Source organism: Danio rerio, chromosome 9 (genome assembly GCF_049306965.1).
Source record: "Danio rerio strain Tuebingen ecotype United States chromosome 9, GRCz12tu, whole genome shotgun sequence".
NCBI classification, from domain to species: Eukaryota; Metazoa; Chordata; class Actinopteri; order Cypriniformes; family Danionidae; genus Danio; species Danio rerio.
In genome coordinates, this window is record NC_133184.1 from 19,490,117 (window position 1) to 19,517,220 (window position 27,104).

General features: G+C 36.0%; 1 protein-coding gene and 1 long non-coding RNA gene across 33 annotated transcripts in view; both read left to right on the top strand.

Moving 5' to 3' along the window:
- dgkh (diacylglycerol kinase, eta) overlaps positions 1 to 27,104 on the top strand; it is a 159,397-nt gene that overhangs the window by 68,362 nt on the left and 63,931 nt on the right. For 23 of the 32 annotated variants that reach the window (XM_073912579.1, XM_068223576.2, XM_073912560.1 and 20 more), the window contains 2 exons: positions 6,959 to 7,063; positions 7,767 to 7,899. Coding sequence is in view for 22 of the 32 variants with exons in the window: in XM_068223576.2 (XP_068079677.2) it covers positions 6,959 to 7,063; positions 7,767 to 7,899 (238 nt within the window). In the remaining 10 variants the exon portion in view is untranslated. Of the gene's footprint in view, positions 1 to 6,888; positions 7,064 to 7,766; positions 7,900 to 27,104 lie in introns of those variants that run through there. The other 9 variants (XM_068223579.2, XM_073912571.1, XM_073912580.1 and 6 more) reach the window with 2 other exon arrangements.
- LOC141376101 (uncharacterized) lies at positions 10,234 to 12,546 on the top strand. Its single transcript, XR_012385261.1, has 2 exons — positions 10,234 to 11,213; positions 11,757 to 12,546. It is a non-coding gene; the product is annotated as an uncharacterized lncRNA (long non-coding RNA).

Consider the following 27,104-nt stretch of genomic DNA (forward strand, 5'->3'; position numbering starts at 1 on the left):
TGCGACACTACGCCGCAGCTCTCGGACTCGACTGCCCTTCACAGATCTGCACCGGACTGCTAAACACGCCTCACAGACCACTTGTCATTTACAAGGTAGTAAAGGACAACTGGAGCCTTACATAGCAGCTGCACATCACACTGGTACAGACGGGTATTTACCCAGATTCCAGTGTGTTCCTGTAGAAGAAGCTCCTCAAATGGTTTTACGGTGGTCAGAGACACTCAAAACTTCAAATGACCTTATCTAGCTGGACAAAATAGTCACCTTTAAAGAGATAGTTCACCCAAAAATGTAAATTCTGTCTTCATATGCACCTGTTTCAAACCATTTTTACAGTCATTTCTTCTGTTAAACTCAAATATTTTATATTTATATTTTGAAACCTGTTAGAAACCTTTAACCCGTGACTTCCATAGATGTCTGGTGGGAGCATTTTTAGCTTTGTTTAGCATAAATCATTGAATCGGATATATATATATATATATATATATATATATATATATATATATATATATATATATATATATATATATATATATATATATATATATATATATATATGTATATATATATATATATGTATATATATATATGTATATATATATATATATATATATATGTATATATATATATATATATGTATATATATATATATATATATATATATATGTATATATATATATATATATGTATATATATATATATATATATATGTATATATATATATATATATATATATATATATATATATATATATATATATATATATATATATATATGTATATATATATATATATATATATATATATATATATATATATATATATATATATATATATATATATATATATATATATATATATATGTATATATATCTATACTGTGTGTGTGTGTGTATGTATATATATATATATATATATATATATATATATATATATATATATATATATATATATATATATATATATATATATATATATATATACTGTATATATATATTAGAGGTGTGAACCTATACTGGTCTCACGGTTCGGTTCGGTTACGATTATCATGCCTTCGATTCGGTTCAATTCGATATCTCGGTGCATCACGGTGCATTGACGATGCTTTTCTTATACAGTGTTATATTTTAGGGGGAAGGCTATAACAAGCTGTCTGTATAAACACACTGACACACAGCACCACACTGTCTCTCATTCACAAACATACACAAACATAGACAGCAACAAACAAACAAACAAACACACACACACATACTTAAGCCCTCGCAACAGGGAGAGCTCGCGCTGAGTGGAGCAGAAAAAGAAAGAAACAAGAAAAAAGAAAAAGAACTTTTCCGACGGTCCCTTATTGAGAGCTCCTCTCAGCGCGAGCTGTCCTAGCTAAACACATATTGCGAGGGCTTAAACGGAGCAGTGCTCGTAATGTCGAACGAAAAAAAGAAAGATAGCTGTCAAACATAACCAGCTTTGTCTTTTTGTAGGAAACACACTTTAGATCTTTTTAGGGTAAGAGATTTTTGAGTTATTGCCGCCCATTGCTTAATGTGTGTCAGGAATATCGAAAACAAAACCAACTGAATCGCGCTCATTTCTGGCGCCCCCCTGGATATACAGCGCCCTTAGCATTTGCCTATGGTGCCTATGCCACGGGCCGGCCCTGAGTTAGCTGTGTTGTAAATACTCGCGTTTACCTCCCTCGCGACAGAGCGCATATGAGATAAATGACGTCAATAACAAAAAAACAGTTATGATTATTACTGAACCGAAACCGAATTGTCCGCGTCTGCACCGAAGAAACATATATATATATATATATATATATATATATATATATATATATATATATATATATACATATATATATTAAGGGTGTCACGATCCTCCAAATCCTCGATTCGATTACATTTTCGATTCTAAAGGCACGATTCAATTCGATTTTCGATTATGAATAATTAATTATTTAATGAGCAATTAATTATTTGTAGCCTACCGTTTAAACTACCTGACCTGGATGGTCTTTGTTTTACCCATAAACAAATCATACAGTAAATGAATAAAGGCAAGATACACACATAATTACCACCTGTCAATCACTTTTTCTGTGGGACTCGTGAATAGGCAGTGATCTGTGTCGTTATAATGGCGTCGGTAAAAAAGACGCACAACCAACAGGAACCAGCCAACAGTATCTGAGGTGTTCGCTAAAATGACTAAGTACAAGTGGCAAGCCAAGGTGACGTGACATGGGGGCGTGGCAGCATCGAAGATTCTATTTTTTGATTCGATAATCGAAATTGACATAAATTTCGATCAATTTCGATTAAAAATCGAAATCTTGACACCCCTAATATATATATATATATATATATATATATATATATATATATATATATATATATATATATATATATGTATATGTATGTATATATATGTATGTATATATATATATGTATATATATATATGTATATATATATATATATATATATATATATATATATATATATATATATATATATATATATATATATGTATGTATGTATGTATGTATGTATGCATGTAACTACATCATGCATTGAATAATCTTTTTCAGTTATTTTTCCTGTTAAACACAAAGGAAGATATTTTGAAACACGTTGAAAATCTGTAACTATTGACTTCCATAGATTATGAGCAGTTTTAGCTTAGTCTAGCTTAGCTTAAACCATTGAATCGGATCAGACCATTAGCATCTTGCTCCAAAAATTGAAAAGAGTTTCGACATTTTTTTTTTATTTAAAGCCTGATTATTCTGTAGCTGCATCATGTATTTAATAAACTTAATGAGTTATTTCTCCAGGGCTGGTGGTCTGGTGGGAGATTTTTTATCTTAGCTTAGCTTAAATCATTAAATCAAATTAGATCAATAGCATAACACTCAAAAATGCAAAAAAAAAAAAAAAGTTTTGATTATTTTCCTTTTTAAAGCATTACTATTCTGTAGCTACATCATGTACTAAATAAACTTCATTTTATTTTGTATTATTTCCTGTTTAACACAAAAGAAGATAGTTTGAAACACGTTGAAATGTATTTTTAAACACTGAACAATGATGGGGAAAAACAACAGCCATTGACTTCCATGGTATTTTTTGTTCCTACTATGAATGGCTGTTTTTTTTTCCCCCAACATGTTTCAGAATGTCTTATTTTGATTTTTCAACACATTTCTAAGTTTAGAACCGCTTGAGGATGAGTAAACGATTTTCAACATTGACAAAAATTACAACACAATAATGATAACATAAAATGAGAAATAACCATGAAAATAAATTTGTTTGCCGAAATAAAAATAAAAAAGTTATTTCAACTTTGTCAAATGGTAAAGGAAGTCATGCTGACATGAAGACAGAGGTCATTAATGACTTTGTGTATGTTATGGGGTAATCAAACTAAAAGATGAAACATTGCTGGAAATATAACAAGAAGAAATAACAAGCTTTGGTAGAAGCGTAAATCGCCATCCAAATGGCAAAAAAAATAAAAATAATGAGCTGCAATGTTGACATCCACATAACTTGCGTTTGTAATTTTTCCTCAGTACCTCCGCTGCTGTTAATGGATATCTTTAGTGCATTCTCCTCTGTAATCCACTCATGCGCAGCCACAGCAAGTGCGTTTTCTCATAGGGAGATTGTATGGCGTTGTGTATCACAGATAGTGCTGTTTGTTTGATAACCACACCTCTGAAAACTGCAGTTGCCAGCTAGGCAGAGCCTAATTAGAGACGATTCGTTCCCCCACCATGCCAGATGGGTATGGTTGATTTTCCAAAAATGAGCTGAAACTTATGTTTGAGGCGTTTATAAAAAGAACAGATGGGTTTTATCTATTGCCTTCATGCGAGCTCATTATCGCAGCCAGGAATACAAGCTTGTTTTTCAGCTCTTTATAATTAGCGAGAACACTGACACTTGTGCTAAAGGTGGATCTGTGATGCCAGCTCACTGTCAATGCAGAGATTAGAAGCAAGCAGACATTAAAACAGTGTTGTAATGCAACAGCTTTAAGAATAGCACAAGCAAGATCTCAAATCAGCAATGAAATTTACTCTGCTTTTTGGAAATAGGCTTATTTTATAACTTCCCTGGAGTTAAACAGTTGAGTTTGATTATTTTTAGATTAAATCTGCCAATCTCAAAGTCTGGCTGGGCATTTTTAGCTTAGCATAAATAATTGAATCGGATTAGACCATTAGCATCTCACAAAAAAAAAAAAAAAAAAAAAAAAAAAAAATATATATATATATATATATATATATATATATATATATATATATATATATATATATATATATATATTCTGAACTTTTTTTTTTTTGTTTAACACTTGACTCTTCTTTAAGATGCATTAGGACATGTATTATTCATTCATTAATTCATTGATTCATTTATTCTTTAATTCATTCATTCAGATTCCTTCGGCTTAGTCACTTTATTCATCAGGGGGCGAATCAGTGGAATTATCCACAAACTTATCCAGCAAATGTTTTACACAGCGGATGCCCTTCCAGCTGCAATTCAGTATACTGGGAAAGTGTTTAAGAGCAAAGAAAAATAAAAAGTTGCTATTTTCTAAATTATATATATATATATTATTATTATTTTTTTTTTTTTTTTTTTACCCTTGATTCTTCTGCAACTAAATGATGTATTAAGACCAAAGGAAAATTAAAAGTGGCTATTTTCTAGGTTGAAATGGCTAGAAACTTTTATTTTGGTGTTATAACCAATTAACTTTGCTCCTGTATCATGGCTGCAACAGGTGCAATGATATTACACAGCACTGTTACCTAGTTACTTAGCTGGGGGCTATTTTCAGGTATTGCATACTGGGGTCCGTTCTTTGTACATGGATTACTCAGTTAGCTGAATTTGGTTATTGACGGTTTGACACGATCCAGGATCGTTTCGTTCTTCACAACACACGCAGTGATCTCAGATCAGTCTATCCAGACATTTTAATCTAATTCACGAACCTATTTGAAGAATCAAATTAGCCAGAGATCAGTTATCAAGATTAAAAGATCCAAGACAAATCATCTTAGATCATTTAAGCAAGCTACGAAAAACAGACCCCTGATCTGCAAAAAGAAATGAACATGCTGTATTATGCAAGTCTGGAAATATCATAGCTTGGCATAAATAATTGAACCGGATTAGACCATTAGCATCTCACTCAAAAAAAAAAGAAAAAGAAAAAAAAAGTGCGATATTGGATTTTTTTTTCATTGTAACCCTTGATTCTTGAACTATGTCATGTATTAAGACCAAAGGAAAATGAAAAGTTGCTACTTTCTTGGTTGATATGCCTAGAAACTTTTATTTTAGCATAATAATCAAAGAACTTTGCTGCTGTACCATGGCTGCAAACGGTGCAATGATATTACTTGGGACTATTTTCAGGTGCTGCATACTGATCTGCACAAGCGACTGAACATGCTGTAATAATGCAAGTCAGGCAATATCATAGCTCAGCTTAGCATAAATAATTGAATCAGATTAGACCATTAGCATTTCACTCAAAAAAAGTGTTTTGATTTGTATATATATATATATATATATATATATATATATATATATATATATATATATATATATATATATTTTTTTTTTTTTTTTTTTCAATTTAACCCTTAATTCTTCTTAAACTATCATGTATTAAGACCAAAAGAAAATGAAAAGTTGCCATGTTTTAGGTTGATATGGCTATAAACTTTTATTTTGGAGTAATAATCAATGAACTTTGCTGCTGTACCATGGTTGCAACAGGTGCAATGATATTACACAGCACTGTTACCTAGTTACCTAGCTGGGGACTATTTTCGGGTACATACTGAGCCACAAAAATAACTGAACATGCTGTATTATGCAAGTCAGGAAATTCTGAAAGAAACACGATGTGCCTCTGCACATCCCGTCCAACATTGTTGTTTTTAGTTGAAAGCATTTGTGGATGCCTATAGACTGAACACATACAGTAATATGCATGCTGAAAAATCTCTGTTTTCCAAATTTACATTTTTTTATATTTTACTCTCTGATATTATCATTCATTCATTCATTAGCTTAGTCGCTTTATTTATCAGGGGTTGCCGCAGCGGAATGAACCGCCAACTGATCTAGCATATGTTTTACACAGAGGATGCCCTTTCAACTGCAACCCAGTACTGGAAATCATAATCTGATATTAGCAATGTGTTAAATGCCAAAATGCATAACAAACTCACAGTTTTTTAGTTAATAGACTCTTTTCACAAAACTGTCATGATGCGTTTATCGGTCATCAGCATCTTAAATTCTTAAAAGTTTTCAATATTTAGATTTTTTTTTTTTTAAATGCATGAACATTTATATGTATTTGTGTATGTAGTATATCATCTTTGCTTCAAATTACCAAAAAAAAAAATAATAAATTCATTGGGTGGCTAATAATTCTGACTTTAACTGTATATGTTGGAAAATGCGCTGTTGTTTCGGTGTAGGTGGTATAATCTCCAATTCCCTGCTAACTGTACAGCCTGCCTCGCCGCGTGTGCTGCAGCAAAAAACAGCCCCTCTGTTGCAGCACCGCCGGCGTGTGGAGTTGTTAAGGGTGGTGTTATCAATAAATTATAGCAGTATTAAAAGCGCAGAGGTTGACTCGCATGGAGGGCTGCCCCTGTTATGAAACAGGCTTTTAGCATTTTCTCAGGCTTGCCTGTCAGCCCGAATCTCGCTCAAGCATCCGAAACGAGAAGAGAGGAAAAGACCTGAGGGGTGGAGGTGGCCGTTAAAGAGGATAGGAGGAGGAGGCGAGGCTTGTCCCAAGTCTTGTCTTAAAGAGCAGGAGGGGGATCTCGCTGTCAGTCGCAGTCAGGCAGGCAGGAGGGCGAGACGCAGCACTCTCATCTCCCCGGATCTCTGTCTCCCTGTAGGTAATTACACCGTTTCGAAGGCTTATCCTGTGCGCCGAGAACAGGAAAGAAATGGAGGACTGGATCAGCTCGCTGAAATCGGTTCAGTCCAGAGAGCATTACGAGGTAAGGGGCGCACTTTGAGCGTTCTGCATGTTTCTCAACCACACTTTCTTAAAATTAGATGCTGAATATGAGAAGCATGCCTTAGAATCCCGCCGTTAGTGTTGTCAATCAGGTCTAAATGAGGTTTAAATCCTGCTTCCATACAGATTTCCTTTTCTTCTCCGTGTTAACGAGATGCATAATGCAAATAATATTTTTCTGTTTATGTCCGCTTCTTTCTGTTTCACAGCTAGTTGTTCACGTGTGCATGCACTGCAGTTTAACATCTGAATTATTGCACGCCACTAACTTAAGTGCGGACTGTATGCTCACTTTGATACCAGATGGTTATGTAAGACTCTCAGCCCCCGTGTTCTGCAATACCACACCCAGAACACCAGCGATCCCCTGGCATCCCAAACTAGGGGCACAATCCTCCCTATTCAATCTGTTTATCATTCAAGACATGTCAAACTCCCTGATGAACTTCCAAAATCTCAGTCCTGTTGCGGTGTGCATCTGTAGATGGCCGTTCCGGGAGCGCAGATGTTACAGGAGGAAAACTGTTGTCAGGGAGAGTTGTGGTGTGGTGTTGCACGCAGGAGGCATGCGTCTAGTAGACATCACGCTATTATACACGTGTTGCATGTGAGCTGAAAGTGTAGCCTTTGTTTTAGGGTCTCTAAAAAAGTCTGCCAATTTGTTTTAACTTCTCCTTTGCTAGACGGCACAGTTTAATGTGGAACATTTCTCAGGGATGCACAACTGGTATGCCTGCTCCCACGCTCGCCCCACCTTCTGTAACGTCTGTCGGGACAGCCTCTCAGGGGTCACTTCTCATGGCCTCTCCTGTGAAGGTAGGTGTCTGCCTGTGTCTCTCTCTCTCTCTTTCTCTCAAATTCGTATGTTGGATAATCCTTCTTTAATTATGAAGCTGCATCACTCAGCTCGCTGTCCTTCCCCAAAGGTGTCATATTCTCATCAAAGCTGGCTGAGGGTGGTCAGGCATGGCATTAGAGTCGGTTACACTGGTCAGAGCTACTTAGAGCTAATTGAGGTGGGGACGGGATGTGAACGGAAATGCGCTGCAATACTAAATCGATACACTGACGCCGGGTTTCTGTTTAGTTCTGTTTTGTTTGGATTTTTTTTTTTTTTGAGGATATGATGGGTGTGGATTTTTATATTAAAACTTATTAAGTAAAAAAGATTAAACAAATAAAAATACAAAACTGTCGAATGCAGGACGAACTACAGTGGTTAACATTTGAAGAGGATCAATATTGTCCTAAGGCAAGAATGGTTGTTTCATAGCTTTACTACAACCTCCATAAAAGTTTTATACAGTTGAAATCATAATTATTAGCCCTCCTGTATACACTACCTGACAAAAGTCTTGTCGTCGATCCCAGTTGTAAGAGCAACAAATAATAACTTGACTTCTAGTTGATCACTTGGAAAAGTGGCAAAAGATTCAGATGAATCATCTGTTGAACTGGACCCCAATCATCATAAATACTGCAGAAGTCCTATTGGAACCCACATGGAGCCAAGATTCTCATAGAAATCAGTCAAGTTTGGTGAAGGAAAAATCATGGTTTGGGGTTACATTCAGTATGGGGATATGTGAGAGATATGCAGAGTGGATGGCAACAACAACATCCTGAGGTATCAAGACATTTGAGCTGCCCATTACATTACAAACCACAGAAGAGGGCAAATTCTTCAGCAGGATAGCGCTCCTTCTCACTTCAGCCTCCACATCAATGTTCCTGATAGCAAAAAAGGTCAAGGTGCTCTAAGATTGGCCAGCCCAGTCACCAGACATGAACATTATTAAGCATGTCTGGGGTAAATAGAGGAGGCAGTAAAGATGAATCCAAAGAATCTTGATGAACTTTGAGAGTCCTGCAAGAACGCTTTCTTTGCCATTCCAGATGACTTTATTAATACGTTTTTTGAGTCATTGCAGAGATGTATGGATGCAGTTCTCCAAGCTAATGGGAGTCATACACAATATTGATTCTTTTTCCACTGCACCATGACTTTATAGTCTATACTGTACATTATTTATGTTAATTGACAAGACTTTTGTCTAAGCAAATTCAGACTTTAATGTCCTAATTAAATAGTTGAAAATCAATGCATGATTATATTTTATTTTGGTAAAATAAGCGTAATCTAGAGGCCTTTGCCTTTCATGTAAGCCACTTTTGATACCAAAATAATCAACTAGAAGTCAAGTTTTTATTTGGTGTTTCTAAAACTTGCATAGGCGACAAGACTTTTGTTAGGTAGTGTATATTTCCCCCAATTTCTGTTTAGAAGAAAGAAGATTTTTTTCAACACATTTCTAAACATAATAGTTTTAATAACTAATTTCAAATAGCTGATTTATTTTATTTTTGCCTTGAAGACGGTACATAATATTGTACAAGATATTTTCAAGATACTGTTTTCAGCTTATGCTGAGTTCAGACTGCATAATTTTGAAAGTAGTCGTGTCACAGATGTTTTCACACAAATAAACCGCAAATGAGCGCTTTTATCTTCTCCCCCAACCTCCTGCTGGCTTGCATCAGGTATACACACACACACAAGTGGATGCTGCTCTCTCATTGGCTTTAGGTGATCGCCGTTGTTATTTTCAGTCAAAACTCAATTCACACGGCATGATTTGAATCGCCGACAGCTCCAGATATTTAGCATGCCAAATATCTCGCAGGCATCGACGACTCATTGGCTTTTCTCTCAGATCGCGTTGCTAATAGTTCATACTGTGTGATTTTCACTCACGTGCACGAGCACCGATTTGCCTGTGGTTTCAGGCATTTGTTGGCAATTTCTCAAAACCTGTCGCCGAGCCAAAATCGGGGCTAAAATCACGCAGTCTGAACTAGGCATTAAAGTGACATTTAAAGGATTTGGTAAGTTAGGGTAATTAGGCAAGTTATTGTATAATGATGGTTTCTTCTGTAGACAATCAAAATTAAATATTGCTTAAGGGGGCTAATGATTTTGACTTTAAAATGTTTTTTTTTTTTTTTAAACAGCTTTTATTCCAGCCAAACAACTTTCTTCAGAAATATATATATATATATATATATATATATATATATATATATATATATATATATATATATATATATATATATATATATATATATATATATATATATATATATATTATAGGAAATACTTTGAAAAATGTCTTGCTCTTATTACATTATTACATAATTTGTGAAATTTTTGAAGAAAAAAAAATCACACAAGGTATAATAATTTTGACTTCAAATGTAGAAGATTTTTAATTGCTTTTATGATAATAAAATAAACAATAACTAGAACAGAAGGTGTGCACAGGCCATTTCACAATCCACAGAATGACACAACATAATACAATTTCTTCCAGAAAGCATAAAGAAAAAATTGATTAAATCAAATAAATAATTATAGAGAAGTGTGTAGGCTCCACAGCTTAGCGCTTGCCAAACCAATTCAGCCCATCAGAAGTTACAATCTGCATTATCGATAAAAAGCCATAATGGATTCCAGGTTTTGAAAAATATATTTTGTCTATTTGCCAACTGGTATCTCAGTTTTTCCATGGGCAACACATAAGACGTGTATTCAGACTTCCAGTTCTGTAGATTTATCTTCTGAAGCACACAACTTAAAGTCAGTTTCAATCACCAATCACAGCCTATTGTACTACAGTAATCTGACATATTCAACAGTAAGAACAGGCTTGTTGAATAGGTTTTGATTTTATCCATGTGGAATTATTTGGATCGTAAAAAAGAGGGAATGGAGCCAGGTGATTGGAGGGAAAGGACTTAAAAGTAACAGTGTTTGCCTGGTTAACCTCAGCTGTTAGTCATAACTATGCCTTATGTGGGCAAAGCATGTCTTCAATTGATGGCAGTTATTTATATATAATATTAGGACTGTATCAAAATCAATACAGCAATATGTACATAAACAATGGTCCAATCACAAGATGCGAAATTTTGAGTTGAGATTATAGTAGATGAGCAGGAATGGTTCTGAACATGTTACCGTGTATGTTTACATAGACACCAATAATTCGATTTTAATACGATTAAGACAATGCTCTGATTAGGAATCTATCATGTAAACAACGATTTTTAATTGATTTAATATGATTAAGGTCATAATTGTTTTTTTTTTTTTTATTGTTTTTTTTTTTATATAGAAAGAAACCAGTCAGAGGTAGGGAGTAACAAAAATGCTTATTAATGTATGATAGTAAAAATGAGAGTAAAAAGAAAGAAAGGACAACAGTAATAACTGACAACAATAATTATAAATCACAAGTGCTACACCAACTACTACTACAAAAAGTTACTTTTATTACAACTACTACTGCTTCTACTACAGCCACAACCACGACTACTACTACTACTACAATGTCTACTAATACTGATACTACTACAACAACTACCTCTACTGATACTACTATAGCGTTTGCTACAACTAATACAACAACGTCTACTGCTACTACTACTACTACTGCTACTACCACCACCACAATCACTTCTACTACATCTACATCAACAACATCTACTACTGATATTACTACACCAACAACGACTACTACTACTACTGTAACTACCACACCATTACTACTTCTGCTACTACTTACATGAACTACTACTTCAAAAATCTCCGTAACAATTACTCAATAATTAAGGTCATAATTTTACTGAACAGAAATGGAATTAAGACATGTGGAGTCTGCTGATTTTAGTCGCATTATTGGAGTGCAGTACAGCCATGTAAACACTGCGATCAAACTATTACCGTTGCGAAATATTTTGTGACAGGATATTCCATACACACACAGCTGTTTGACACTATTCTCTGTAATTACCGTTTCAGTGAAGGACCACAGATAGTTTATTCCCCCATACAGCGTAAGGTATCAAATTCCATCAAAACAACACTCTTCCAGCATTTCATATTCACCTCCAATACCTTGTTTGTCATGGGGTATGCATGAAATGTTTGTGAATGAAAATTTAACTGCCAAACTGCAGTTAAAGTCAACAAATTAAAAATGAAACGTGCAATGATTCAATGACGTTAATTAAATTATGTGTTGTAACGTAAAAAGGGATCATGAAAGGAACATGAAAAGCAACTCATGTAAACGCCTAATCATGTTATTGTCTTATTCAGATTAAGGCATATAATTTAAAGGGCCATGAAACCCCCTTGTTTCAGCAGGGTGTTTTCACACCTCTACTTTGGAAAAAGTCAGAAAAGTGGGCGTGTCCAGCTTTGTTTAGGGGGGAGTGTCGGAGGAAGAAAAGAGGCATGGTGTGGGAGTGTCTATTTGGGCGCGCTGACTTTCAGAGTCAAACACACACTCACACATACACACACACATACACACACACAGGGGACAAAGTGACTGTGTTTACATGGACATCTGTAGTCGAATTATTTGCCAAATTATTAAATGGTGGACTTTAACTGCAGTTTGGCTCTTTCATTCAGGGAATTCATTCATGTCCCTCGCGACAAATGAGATATTTGATTTGAGGAACTGCTCTAAGCGTGTATTTTTCATGCAATGCTTGATACCGCACGGCCAATGAGAGAAAAAAAAAACTCAGCATTTCCCGGAAACTTAGCAGGTAGCGTCAGAAAGCCGTGTTATTCCGGTCACTAAACGCAGTGAAAATCCTACACGAGGTTAAAGTTTGGTTGTGGTGCTAACATGTTTACACTCGGTGCAATAGTTCACTTTCTTCGATACGAACAAACTGAATAAACAAAGAGCACTAGTCGCTCACTTACCAAATCTGAGCCGTGTCTTTATTAAGAGGAGACTACAAGCGAATCCGGATCTCAGCGTTTGCAGATGATAACAGCTCTCAGGTAAACAATGTTCCTCCTTGGACACGTAAGTTATTGTTGTCGAGCGTAGCGTACACTGTTAATCCACACGTGACTCCAGCTGAGCTCTCACAGAGAGAAAATGAAAACAAAACTTAACGGCAGCAAACTATAAAAGCAACACTTCACACTTGTTTTGCCAACACAACGTGGCATCTCTATCGTCTAAACACTGTGACAGTAATGAATATTAATGAAGTTGCACAATAGAGCGTGCTGATTGGTTTGAACCAAGCCTTACTCATGCATTAATGCAGCACACTGTAAGACGTAATAAGACACACTCTGGCACAGACGTTCAGTCTGCACGCTGGAATACACGCTATTATGTCATGACCGTGGCGCAGCTTCAAAAATTTGTTTCAAACCGGAAGTACGAATTTGCTTAAAATAACGCAAAAACAACTAATTTACTAATTAACTAATTAATTTTGGTGTTTCGTGACCCTTTAATTACTGATGCTCATGTAAACATGCAAATTAGTCACTACAAAGTTTAAAAATAATATAGTGAAAGTTTATCATTTGTCTATGTTTTTAAGGCCAGTGAATGTGGTTATACTGTACATAATCACATGCACTATATACTGTAGATACACAGTCTAAAGTGTGGAATCAGTAAGATGTATTATATTTAGTGTTTAGGAGTAACTAGTTATATGTAACGGCGTTAAGTAATTTAATTCCAAAATAAAAGTAACAGTAATTCATTACAGTTACTGAGAAAATATGTGTAACTAAATTACAGTTGCTAATAAAAATGTTAAATATTTCAAATGGGGTTACATCTAAATATGTTGAATAAAATTAGTCTGTTGCTTTGCCTGCTTTTGATATGCATGATGCCCTCTGCTAAGGCCATTTATTAAAGCAGTGGCATTCTGATGCTTTTGATTGGTTTTCAGGTTTTATTGTTGCGCTCCAAGTCTACCAGTTACGTTAATCTTCTCTGCCGCTGAAAGCATTAGGCTACTATAACTAGCCTTTTGAACTTAGTAGTGGCTACTAGCTTAACTACATTTCTCTGTAGCATGGCGGTAGCATCACTACTTTATACACAAAAAAGCTTTTCAATAGCAAAGCTATTTTAATAGTGAAGTAGTGCAGAAACGTCCACACAAGCTACGTGCGATGGCACCAACATTTACAAAGCTGTGAGGCCGGTGTCTATCTGATGAAAGTAAATCCATATTTACATTTACATTTAGTCATTTAGCAGACGCTTTTATCCAAAGCGACTTACAAATGAGGACTAGGAAGCAATTTACACAACTATAAGAGCAACAATGAATAAGTGCTGTAGGCAAGTTTCAGGTGTGTAAAGTCTAAGAAGCAAAGCATTATAATGTAAGTATTTTTTTTGTACAGTTAGTGGTATAGCCAGAGAGGCAATTGCAGATTAGGAAGGAAAGTGGAGACTAAATAGTTGAGTTTTTAGTCGTTTCTTGAAGACAGCAAGTGACTCTGCCGTTCTGATGCAGTTAGGGAGTTCATTCCACCAACTGGGCAGATTGAATGCGAGAGTTCGGGAAAGTGATTTCTTCCCTCTTAGGGATGGAACCATGAGGCGACATTCATTCACATATGATGTCAAGAACGCAGATTTTTTATTTTTTTTTCCAGTTTTCAATGGTCGACAACAAGGGTTTTTGCATGTTATTGTCACCTCTCGCTCTAGTCAGGGACGTCGCCAACCAATCATTGTTAGTTGAAAATATTCATAAGAAACTAATCAGATGTAATCAATTACTTTACTTTTATAAAGTAATTGAAAAGGTACACTACTTATTACATTTTAAATAGGGTAATTTGTAATCTATTACATTTCCAAAGTAACCTCGCCAACACTGATTATATTAATTCATGTATTGTATTAAGCTTAATCTTATTCTATTATTATCAATGACTGCATTTGTTTAAAAATTTTTTATACATATACAGTATGTACAGTAAAAGCTAAAAACAAAGACATTGTGAAATATTGCAACATTAAATAACATTAAACAAATAATTATTTTATTGAATGTAGTTAGAAGTGTAATTTGCATTTTTTCTCATGATTTAAAGCTGAATATTAGTCTGTAGTCTTATACATTTTCAAATATTCTAGTATCATAATCTGCTCAAGAAAAAACATTTGTTGGTGTTGTTGCCAGTTTGGGTAACTAATACAATACCATTTAAAAGTACCATTAAAAATTTTCACTTTTATTTATCACAATAAATTGTTCATTCATTCATTCATTCATTCATTCATTCATTCATTCATTCATTCATTCAATCTTTCATTTTCTTTCGGCTTTATCCCTTTTTTGATCTTAGGTCTCCACAGTGGAATGAACCCTTCCAGTAGCAATCCAGCACTGGGAAAACAATACATTTTTTTAAGAGTGAAAATAAATACATGTATGGTGACGCTAAAATCTGCTCTTATAATTGTATGATTCTGAAAAAAAAATGATTCAAAGATGATTCCTTAGATTTACAAATTTTATTAAAAGTTAAGTGGTTGTAAACAATTTATCTGGGTGGAATTTAAACAAACCTATTTAGTTGACTGTTACTCGATTTAATTTGTTTGTTTAAATTTAACACAAATTAATTGTTTGCAAAAATATTGCAGACGTTTTTTTTTTTTTTTTTTTTTCTGTGAACTGGCTTCTTTTTAAACATAAAAAAATCTTACTGATTCCAAAATGTGTTTAAAATACTGTATATATCCCAGACACAGTCAATAATGTTCATGTCTGGTGACTGTATCGACTGTTAAATTATAAAATATTAAATAACTGGTTTTTATTTAATCTAGTTTTAATTCCAAAGCTGAATTTTCTTCATCATTAATCCATTCTTCAGTGTCACATAATCATTATTATTTGATGATTTGCTGTTCTATTATGATCACTTATTATTGGTATAAAAACACTAATAATTATTCTTACAATTATCAGTGCAGATTTTTATTTATTTTTTGCTTCATAGTTGATTCCAAAATGTTGACTTGTATACTGTAAATACTACTTAAAACAAAGTAAAATTTAAAGGTGCAGTAGGTGATCTGCCAAAATGCTAACCACTTAGCATATTATCTTTTGACAGCGGGGAAGGACTGTGATTCAAAGCCATGCCTCCTGAAATCAGGAACGTGCGCACCGCGTCACAACAGCAGACAACCCACTAGTTCATGTCATTCGCCAGTTAGTTAGTGTATGGCCATTGGCATGCAGGAATTACAATTATTACTAAGCCATACTTACATGCTATTTCAGAGCGAATATTCAGAGTAGCATGGTAAATAATATAGGAAGGCTGTCATTTTTTAAAAATGTACTAATGCGAATATAAAAGCAACTTCAGCTCAATAAAGCAGGTTAGGCCGAACAGCGCTGTTTACTGATGTTTTGTTGTTAAACTAAATAAGAATATACATTATCGATGCTGTCAAAGGTCCCTTATGAAACTGAAAATAGTTCAATCTTTCGCCAGGAGATTTAAGTGGCTGAACAACAAGCCTGTGCATATTATAAACTGTAAAATATAGCTGCATAAGCAATTCATTACACAACACAATCCAACATAAGCTTAGCCTGACAAAAATAGTTTTAAAACAGAACACTACCTAACAGTACTTCAGCTATGGTGTCGTCCTTCCTCCAGCATGCAAAAGTAACTCTAGTATAGATTCGGAATTTACAAAAGTTTTAATTCTGCATTTGATTTCACCACGTCTATGATTGTCTCGTGTGTGTGCAGCACGTGCCGTAAACGTGCAACGATCGTGCAGGCGGGCACGCGCGAATGGCGGATCTGCATGAAAAGAGATGCTCAGAAGTCCAGATCTGCATTTGCTGACAGACAGTTTAAGATACTTTTCGGAATTATGGGAGATGTCAGTCTGACTCTATTTAATTGGATGAACATTTTTTTAGTTTTATGCCTCACCCAGAATATAAAAATACATATAAACACATTTAGATCATTTACTTTAATCATTACTATTGAACTGTGAAGAGACTTTCAACCAGCACAACAAAAAATGTTTCTGAAGACAATCACCTACTTCCCCTTTAAGCATACAATAATATAAATGTGTTTGATAATATAAATACATTCAAGTTTTTTCAACTGACATGTATACTTTATTTCTTGTAGTTGCCATGGCATCAATTCTTGCCTCAGTTTAACATAGTTCTAGAAAAGTCCAGATTTCAGAGTTGAAGTTAACTTTTGTTTAGTGGTTTAAGTTCACACGCACTAATCAAAGGTTCACGTTATTCCTCAAAAAGTTTGTCTTTATAATCAAATCTAATCAAGTTTGCACAGTGCTTTCTCTTTTCAAGTACATCACCTGTGCAATAAATAGCATATGTGTGAACTCCTTGTGACAGACTCTTGAGCAAGTGAATGAATGAATCAGTGATGTAGTGATAGCTGATGTACTGTATTGTTAAGCTTTTCTGTGATGACTTCTTATAGTCATTCATTTAATCATTTCTTTACGGCTTAGTCCCTTTTATTAATGAGGGGTAGCCACAGCAGAATGAACCTCCAACATATCCAGCATATGTTTTATGCAGCGGATGCCCTTCCAGCTGCAACCCATCACTGGGAAACATCCATACACTCTCATTCACATACATACACTATGGACAATTTAGCTTATTTAATTCAACTGTACCACATGTCTTTGGACTTGTGGGCGAAACCGGAGCACCCTGAGGAAACCCACACTAACACAGGGAGAACATGCAAACTACACATGGAAAAGCTAACTGACCCAGCCAAGGCTCAAACCAGCGATCTTCTGGTTGTGAGGCAACATCGTTACTTGCTGTGCCACCACGCCGCCCACTTCTATTATTATGCCATATTATGCATACTTCATGACATATCCCCTTACAACTTTGTTTTTAAAGTTTTAAGGCTTTATGTGTGAACAACCAAAACCACCTCAAAGAACGTGCTGGCAGGTTAAAACATTCTCACTAAAAATACCACATCCAGGATCATGCATTATGCATGCTAATGGTGTGACATCATGTGGAAAGAGAGTGCTAATTACTTTCAGAGATATGCAGATGGTGCTCATTAAACTCGCCCGGCTGTCATTGGCTCTCACATAGCAGGAAGTAAAAATACTAACCTCTCACTTACTTGTCAGTTTTAAAGAGAAATTCATGAAAAAAAAAAAACTCTAACTGCATCAGGGATAATATCTCCAATTAGAGCTGTTCAAGTCATCTGGTGAAACTAAATTCATATTGCAAATGACCATGTCAGATTTTTTCTAATATTTTGTATCCTGGTTCCACTTTATACAACTCAGGCTCCGTTATACATTTCTGGGGAAAGCAAAATACATCCCAGGAGCTACGTTTTTTTGCAGTTTTTGTTTTCATAGATCCACCAGAGGCCGCTGTGAGATCTCAAATTTCTCTAGTGAGTGCCATTCATGCTGGCTCTTCTCACGTAAATGCACCAGAGGCCGCTGTTGACTGACTGTCTGACCGATCGACCGATCCCCCCCACCCTCCCCCTTTTTTTAACCCTACCAATAGTGTTTTTAAAAAGCACTAACCCAACCAGTGTTTTCGAAAGCAATCCAAAAAAGAAAAACCCATGCAGCGGCCTGATTTTTACCATGTTTTCTGATTTTACCACATTCTCACCCTGTTATATACTTGTTTAATTATTATTATTATTATTATTTGCTTTTGTCCTACCTGCTTTCTGAAAACGTGCTTCACCAGACTCAAACTTATGGTTGTATTTAAGTCTGCCGACATATGTGTCGAGCTACTGGACAAACTAGTAACAGCGGAAAAGCTGCCAATATGGAGGTAATCGGTCAGCTGGCAAGCGAGAAAAGGAATGACGTCATACCGCCCTGCACTGTTCGTTTTAAAGCTGAAATTCAGTCATACGTACCTCTGTCTACATAATGCGTGCTGTCTAGAAATGTATATAGGAATACGTTTTCTGAATGAGCCTGTTTTGACTTTATATTAAGTGGCCTTAACTAAAATATACTTAAACTAAAATTAATCATTAGTTACTTATTGTGTAAATACATGTTTTTACATTGTACTTTAATATACCTGCATGTAATTACACACTGTAAATAGGAAATAACTTATTTTGATGGTTCATTTGAGTACTAGTAGACTGTCTGCTTAATATCAGTTGATACTGCTCTTTCAACTGACTTTTAACTGACTATAAGAAACTTTACAAGTACATGTCAACCTACACTCACCCCAACCTAACACTGTATTTACAGTATAATCTAATTAGAATCAGTTGCAATTTATCATAAATTCAAGAAACAGACCATCAAAATAAAGTGTGACTTATAAAATTGCTGTAAAATTTACAGTATTACTGGCAATTTTGGTTGCTAGTAATACTGTGAAATTTAAAAGCGCACTGTAAATTAACGATTACAATTGTGCTGTAGTTTTACAGTACAGTTGCAATTGTTACGTTTTTACAGTGCGCTTAAATTTTGCCAGCAATACTGTAAAAGTTGCCAGTAATACTGTAAAATCTAAAAGCGCCATGTATATTAATTTTTACAATTTACACATATTATGTGTTGCTAAAATGCATATTAATAAAGTTGCAGGCCAATCTAGCAGCATAAGATTTTCGTTTTTTGTAAATACCTAATTTTACACATTTATGCATCTTGACAAAAACCGCAGTATTTTTTGTGAATAACTTTTAACATAAAATCCATAATGGTGCTGTCTATCTAGAAATTCGTTAAAAAAGTAGTGCCTAGATATGTGAATGAAAATAATTTTTAGGTTTACCTTATGGCCTTTGTACTGTAAACCTACAGCACTATTGTAGTTGTTAATTTACAATGCACCTTTAAATTTTGCAGTATTACTGACAACCAAAATTGTCAGTAATGCTGCAAATTTTACAGCATTTTTTTTAACAGTGCATCTGTAATTATTTTCTGTAATTAAATTTTGTAATTTCACTGTTGACCATCCCTTACAACTTAGCTCACTTTTAAACCTACTCCAGACCACCAAACCTGTTTCTAAAGGCTGATTTATACTTCTGGGTCAATCGCACACGTATGCTCCGGTGCACCTTTTGCCCAGGCCCATAGCCCTCGTTGTGGCTGGCATCGACGCTGATGCGCACCTCTCAAAAAATGTCACATTTTTCTAGCGCAAGCTCTGTGATTGGTCGGCTTGGTAGCTGTGACCAGTGTGGGTGGGACCAAGAGACACGCGAACTCGTTGGAGCGAGTGTTTACAAGTGTCGAGTCCCATGAAGTAGCTCTAGATGGAAACTGTTGGTTTTTGTTTACCTTGTGATTAATGTTGTTGCATGTCTGCTGGTTTCCGCCGCAGAATGGCAAGTTTTAGAAAAACTTGGTAGCGTTCAGATAAAACAGAACACCTACAAAGAAACACGACACAGAGGAACATAAAATTCTACTTACAACTAGCGTTTAGGTCGTGTTATTGCAGAGCAACACAAACAGCACGCAGAAGTATAAATGCACGACTAGGCGCAAAGCAGGTGCCATGGGTCTTATCGATTACTCGACGCAGTATAAATCAGCCACTCGTAAACCTACCCAGATCACCAAACCTGTCCCTAACGGCTGGTTTATAACTCTGTGTTAAGTGATCGACATGACATGACCCAGAGTGTCTGCCTTGCATTTATATCATGAATTTATACTTCTATGCGCTGTTTGTGTTGCTCTGCAATTACACTGTCAAAATGCTAGCTGGCAGTAGGTTATGTTTTGTTCCTCTGTATCGAGTTTCTTCACGCTATCTTAATGTACAAGTAGCTAAAACTCACTCATCCAGAGGTGGTAACCGCCGGATGTGCAACAACTTTTATCACAAATTAAACATAAAACATATGCAGCTCCTCCTCGGGATTGGTAAACACTCTCTCCATTGGGTTCACAGCTCTCAGCACCACCCACGTTTACCACAGCTACCAAGCTGACCTATCACAGAGCTTGCGCAAAAGTGTAAATCAGGCTTAACCCTACCAGTATCCCAGATCAAGAGCACCAGAAGTGTTCTGTAATACATTATGAACACAGTAAATACATTGTATTTGTTTTTCGATTAAAATACATGGTAGTTAAGGCCACCTAAAATAAAGTGGAAAATGTCAAAAAAAAAAAAATCTACCTAAAAATTAAATTTCAAACGCAGTTTTTTGAAGTCATGTTACATTTGGCAACAATGGATTTTTGTGGTTTTGTGTGTGTGTGTGGTCGCAATGGTCGATAATTAAGGAACACTTTCCAATGCTGTTGTCACGATGTTTGCGTTTCCAGCAAGCGGACTCACTCCTGAGTATTAATTACTGTGTGTGTTACTGTGGAAAGAGGATCTCCTTTCTTTTTCACCAAACCCCTCATTACCATCTTCAAGGCTGAGCGCGGGTTCCGTTCACATGGAAATTGCTTTTGTTTTCGGCTGTTGACGATGACAATGACTTTAGAGTGGACTACTGTGTAAAGAGATCATTATTTATAACATGGATAATTCAGGACTTAGATGTTAATTATAGTACTCCAGCTAAGCTCAAGTACATGAGACAGTACCGGTTATGACTTGGGACTGTACGCTCTATGAATGCTGTAGAATGTATTTGCTTTGATATGTTTCTTATGTTGTGACTGTTTAAAAAAAGAAATATGGCCATGTTACATTTTAAATATATTATGTAGTACTGGGAAGACACAGAACTATTTGACGTGTTGAAGTATGTAATGACAAATCCGAAAACTTTTTGGCACTACTGAAACAATAGGTACACTGCTACAAAGGGTACATAAGGTGTATTTGAAGGGACTGTTCATTCGAAAATGAAGATTTACTCACTATTTACTCACCATCAAGTAATTCCAAACTCCAAGTCTAGCCTGAGACCAGAAGAAGGTCAAGTCTGTAACGAGATTGAGACCTGAACATGATTAAGTCCAAGTCTAGACTGAGACCAGAAGAAGGTCACATCTGTAACAAGATTGAGACCTGAACAGGGTTGAGTCCAAGTCTAGACTAAGGCCAGAAGAGGGTCAAGTCTGTATCAAGAATAAGACCTGAACAGGCTATAAGTCTTGACTGAGCCCAGAAGAAGGTCAAGTCTGTATCAAGAATAAGAACTAAATTGGGTTGAGTCCAAGTTTAGACTGAGAACAGAATAGGGTCGAGTCTGTATCAAGATTGAGATCTGAACAGGGTTGAGTCCAAGTCTAGACTGAGACCAGAAGAGGGTCAAGTCTTTATCAAGAATAAGACCTGAATAGAGTTGAGTCTAAGTCTAGACTGAGGCCAGAAGAGGGTCAAGTCTTTATCAAGAATAAGACCTGAATAGAGTTGAGTCCAAGTCTAGACTGAGACCAGAAGAGGGTCAAGTCTGTATCAAGAATAAGAGCTGACCAGGGTTGAGTCCAAGACTAGACTGAGACTAGAAGAGGGTCAAGTCTGTATTAAGATTGAGACCTGAAGAGGATTGAGTCCGAGTCAAAACTGAGACCAGAGGAGGGACAAATTTGTGTAAAGATTGAGACCCAATGTGACAAAATCTTGACAGAAGAGGAAGAAGTCAGAGTCCAAACTAAGACTGGGTCAAGATCACAATGGGTGAAGGATGAAGGGTGTAGTCATTACATATAGCAAGAGGGGTTTATAGTGGAAGTATAGAGATAGAACAAGGCACTTGAGACTTAGCATAAAAGAGTACTATAAAGCATGTGTTTAAGGAGCTGTTCACAGTGTGCTTTTGTGTACTAAAGTTTGTTATATCTAATGGAAAAGGTTATAGGGAGCAACGTCGTCACAACTAGCACATGGTGCGATGCATTTGCTTTTTCTAGGTGTAGCTACAGCACAGCAAGTTGAAGACATGTCGACTTTTCAGAACTCCTCTAGCGCACCATGCACTATGTGACAATCAACCAATCAACTTTAACCTTTGTATGTTTTATACACATTTCAGTAATAACCGTGGACTAATTTCCTCAGATAAACACATTGCACCCAAACACTGCTGCACTCTAATTTATTCTAAATGAAACTTGTATCAGAGCTGCAGCAAGGGTTTGTCAGTGTTGGTTTCTCAGTGAGTGCAGCTGATGGTTGCTTAGTTGCATGGGAGTGAAAACTCAAAAGTGCTTTAAAATTGGTGATGGAAGTACAGCCAGTTTTTGACGTAATGTGTGAATAGTCCCGGATAAGCTTGAGTAGCTTTTCAGGTGTAGTCTTTTCAGCAGAGTTGAGAGACTTAAAGTTTAAAACAATAATTTCTGTTTATATTTTCAGCATCAGCAATCAATAGGGATTGATGTGAGACACAGGCCCCAACAAACAAGCCAAACTTGATATTTCTCTCTGTCCCTAATTTGACCGAGACATCCTGTCCATTAGCAGCGCATCGTAAACAGTCTTGCGTTCACCCTGCATTACTGAATTGTCCGTAAATGGTTTGCTAACAGCCCTGAAAATGACGTTAGAGTGATTTATTGGAGATTTGTTTTCAGAGCCATGTGAAATGGTCTGAGCGTAGACCAGCTCTGATTACAAGATGAGTGCGGAGCCCAAGCGAGATGAAGCGGTCTGTGATTAGTGTTATGAATCTCATGCTCTCGTCTCATCTCAATAAATGCATCTCTTCATTTATTATTGAGACGCATTTCAGACAGTGGAAGTTCCCTGCGTCGGACATGACGGCGAGTGCTCAGCTTGCTTTCCCGCAAATGATCCCATTCAATGCATATCCACTCTGCTGCTGAAATCCTCCAGGGAGGAAGTGCTTTCTGTGGTGACTGTGTGGTGGCAGGGCTAAATGTTCCTCTGCATTGGCGTGATTAGCCCTGTCACCACAAATCTGTGTAATCCTGCAGGACATTAGAATCCCTGGCAGCATATTGAGGCGTAATGCGCTCAGACACTGAGATGGGCTGATTTAACTGGATTTGAGGATTGTTTGGAGTCTGATTCTTGGTCTCTGGGCGCCAGTCAGCCCCAACCATCAACGCACAGAACGTTTTGTTGTTCTGCAATAGGCTTCTGCCGACATTTAATTTTCTTTTACCACAATAAAGAGATGGAAAAAAGTTACTTTAACAGATATAATAACCAATGCATGTGTATATGCACGTTAAGAGTAAACTAATGTTTTAAGCAAATTAATTTGCGTAAGGATGTAAACGTATAATCTCTAACACTTCAACAACAACAACAATAATAATAATAACAATAATTATTATTATTATTATTAACATTTATATAGCACTTTTCTGGACACTCATCCACCACCAGTGTGCAACATTCTTGCATCATGCAACAGCAGCCATATTGTGCCAGACCGCACACCACACAGAGTAATAAAGCCATTTATAATATGGGGATGTTTAGGAATTCTTGATGGACAGGTCAGTGGACAAATTTGGTTAAACCCCTACTCTTTTTCGAACATCCTGGGGTTTTTAATGGCCACAGAAAGTCAGCACCTTGGTTTAATATCTCATCCGAAAGACGGTGCTCACTGACAGTATAGAGTCCCCTTCACTATACTGGGGCGTTAGGACCCATAAAGACTGCAGGTTGAGCATCCCCTGCTGGTCTCACCCACCACCCATCCATGTACTGACCGAGCGCCCCCTTGCTTAGCTTTAGTGCATGACCATGTGAGAGTTGCAGAGAGCTAATGAACATAGTGAAACAGGCCAAAGTGCTCCGACGTTAACCTGATGAGAGGTAACTAGCTGGACTGACGCTGATCAACATATCGACAAAGCCCAACAAACAACTATCGGGTTGGTGTGTCCCGGCCCTTAATGTTTGAAAATAAATCACCTAATACATGGTGTCAGTGGGCTCTAAAAAGTCTTAAATTCAATGAAATATTGTGTTGTAGGTCCTAAATAATCTTAAACATGTCAAAATGTTCCTCTTTTCATTCATTTAATAATTATATTTAAAGTTTTTTTTACTGCTAAGGGATACAATTCACAACAGCTGTTCAACAATTTACAGCAAATTTTCCAAATTAAAGTCCCTAAAGAAAAAAAAAAACACTTACACAATTTCTCATGATAATAACAGAGAAACATATACATTATAAAAAAAACTATTTATTGAAGTAAGGAGAGTGGGACATAAGGTTTTTTAAACAGACATGATATTTAAAGTTTCACAACAGAAATGCATTAGGTTGAATATGAGTTGCACTTAAACCCTTTGGACCAAAAGCCAACAAATTAATGTTTTTGATTATTCATGTAATCTCCATAACAAATATACTTTTAACAATGTTAAACATGCCATTAAAAATATTTATGTTAAAAAAACTGTATGCAACTAGATTTGTCTTGTTTTGACACATTAAATTGTGTGGCTAAGAAATAACTACACTGTAAAAAATACCAGCTGCCCCACATTTTTAAGCTGAATCAAATTAACCTTATAAGTCATTTGAACTTAACTAACTTAAAACAGCTTGCTTAACTTATAAAATTAAGTTGGAACATGTTAAGTAAGAACATGATTAACTTAGTTTAATAAGTTACAATTGACTAAACACATATTTTGTCATCACTATTTTATTATTTATAGTTTTTACAGTGTGCATTTGATGCTTAAAAAGGCCTTAAAAAGTCTTAAATTGGACTTTATGAAACCTGCAGAAACTCTGTAATAAGTCTTCAAGCATTTGATTCTGTGATGAACAACCACTGCCAATACAACAATCTCAATTTTCTTAAAGACACTCTGCATAGTTCAAGTGACCCAATTGCGATTTTTCTTCTGAAGTGGCACAGATTAAAAGACAATGACCAAATGAGAACTTTCCTGTCGTAACAGTTTGTCAAAAGCAGTAAAAAAATGAAATCCTGCGAACAGATTAAGTGCAGGAATAGAGAAAAGAGCGCTCTTTTATTATCACAGCTGTCAGTCAGCGCCCGCTCTTTTTTTCCAGGTCAGTGCGTCTTTGCTGTGTGCAAATGTAAGTGCAGACATCGGATTTGAGACACTTTTTTTATATGGTATCTTTTTATTAACATTTTAAATATTAATCACAAAACACATTGAAACAAACCAACAGACAATGCCAATTTTAACAATGTTAAAGAAAGACAAAACAAATTATAGACATTCATTATTAATATAATAATTATAACAATTAAACTAGTTAACAAATAGTAATAATGAGTAAATACATTAACAAAATGGAAATATTTAAGGATAAAAATAATAATAAAATAAATTCAATCATGACATACCATAACTCAAAATACAGCTTGAAGAAAGATCAATAAAATCCAAGTAAAGAGTCAAGACTTATTAATATAATATTGTTTAATCTTTTGAAAGATTGGGGTTTGTCACTGAGCTAATTTAACAATAAATATATTTGTGGCAGCAAAAGCTAAAATTTAATTAATTAATTAATTCATTAATTCATTCATTCATTTTCTACCACTTTACCGGGGCTGGGGACTTAGGAGGGAACCCCAAACTTCCCTCTCCCCAGACACTTCCTCCAGCTCCTCTGAGGGGATCCCGAGGCATTCCAGGGCCAGCTGAGACACATAGTCCCTCCAGCGTGCCCTGGGTCTTCCCTGAGGCTTATCCCAGTGGGACATGCTTGGAACACCTCCCTATGTAGGCATCAACCGAAACAGATGCCCGAGCCACTTCAGCTGACTTCTCTCGATGTGAGGAGCAGTGGCTCTACTCCAAGCTCCTCCGGGAAGACAGAGCTCCTCACTCTATCCAAAAGGGTGTGCCCTGCCACCCTGCGAAGAGAAACTCATTTTGGCCACTTGTATACAAGGTTTTGTCCTTTTGGTCATGACCCAAAGCTCATGACCATAGGTGAGAGTAGGAACGTAGATTGACCGGTGAATCGAGAGCTTTGCCTTTCGACTCAGCTCCTTCTTTACCACAACGAACCAATACATTGACGACATTACTGCTGCAGCTGCACAAATCAGCCTGTCAATCTCACGTTCCATCCTTTCCTCACTCATGAACAAAACCCTAAGATACTTGAACTCCTCCACCTGGGGTAAAGACTTTCCTCCAACCTGGAGATGGCAAGTCACCTTTTTCTGGTGGAGCACCATGGCCTCGGA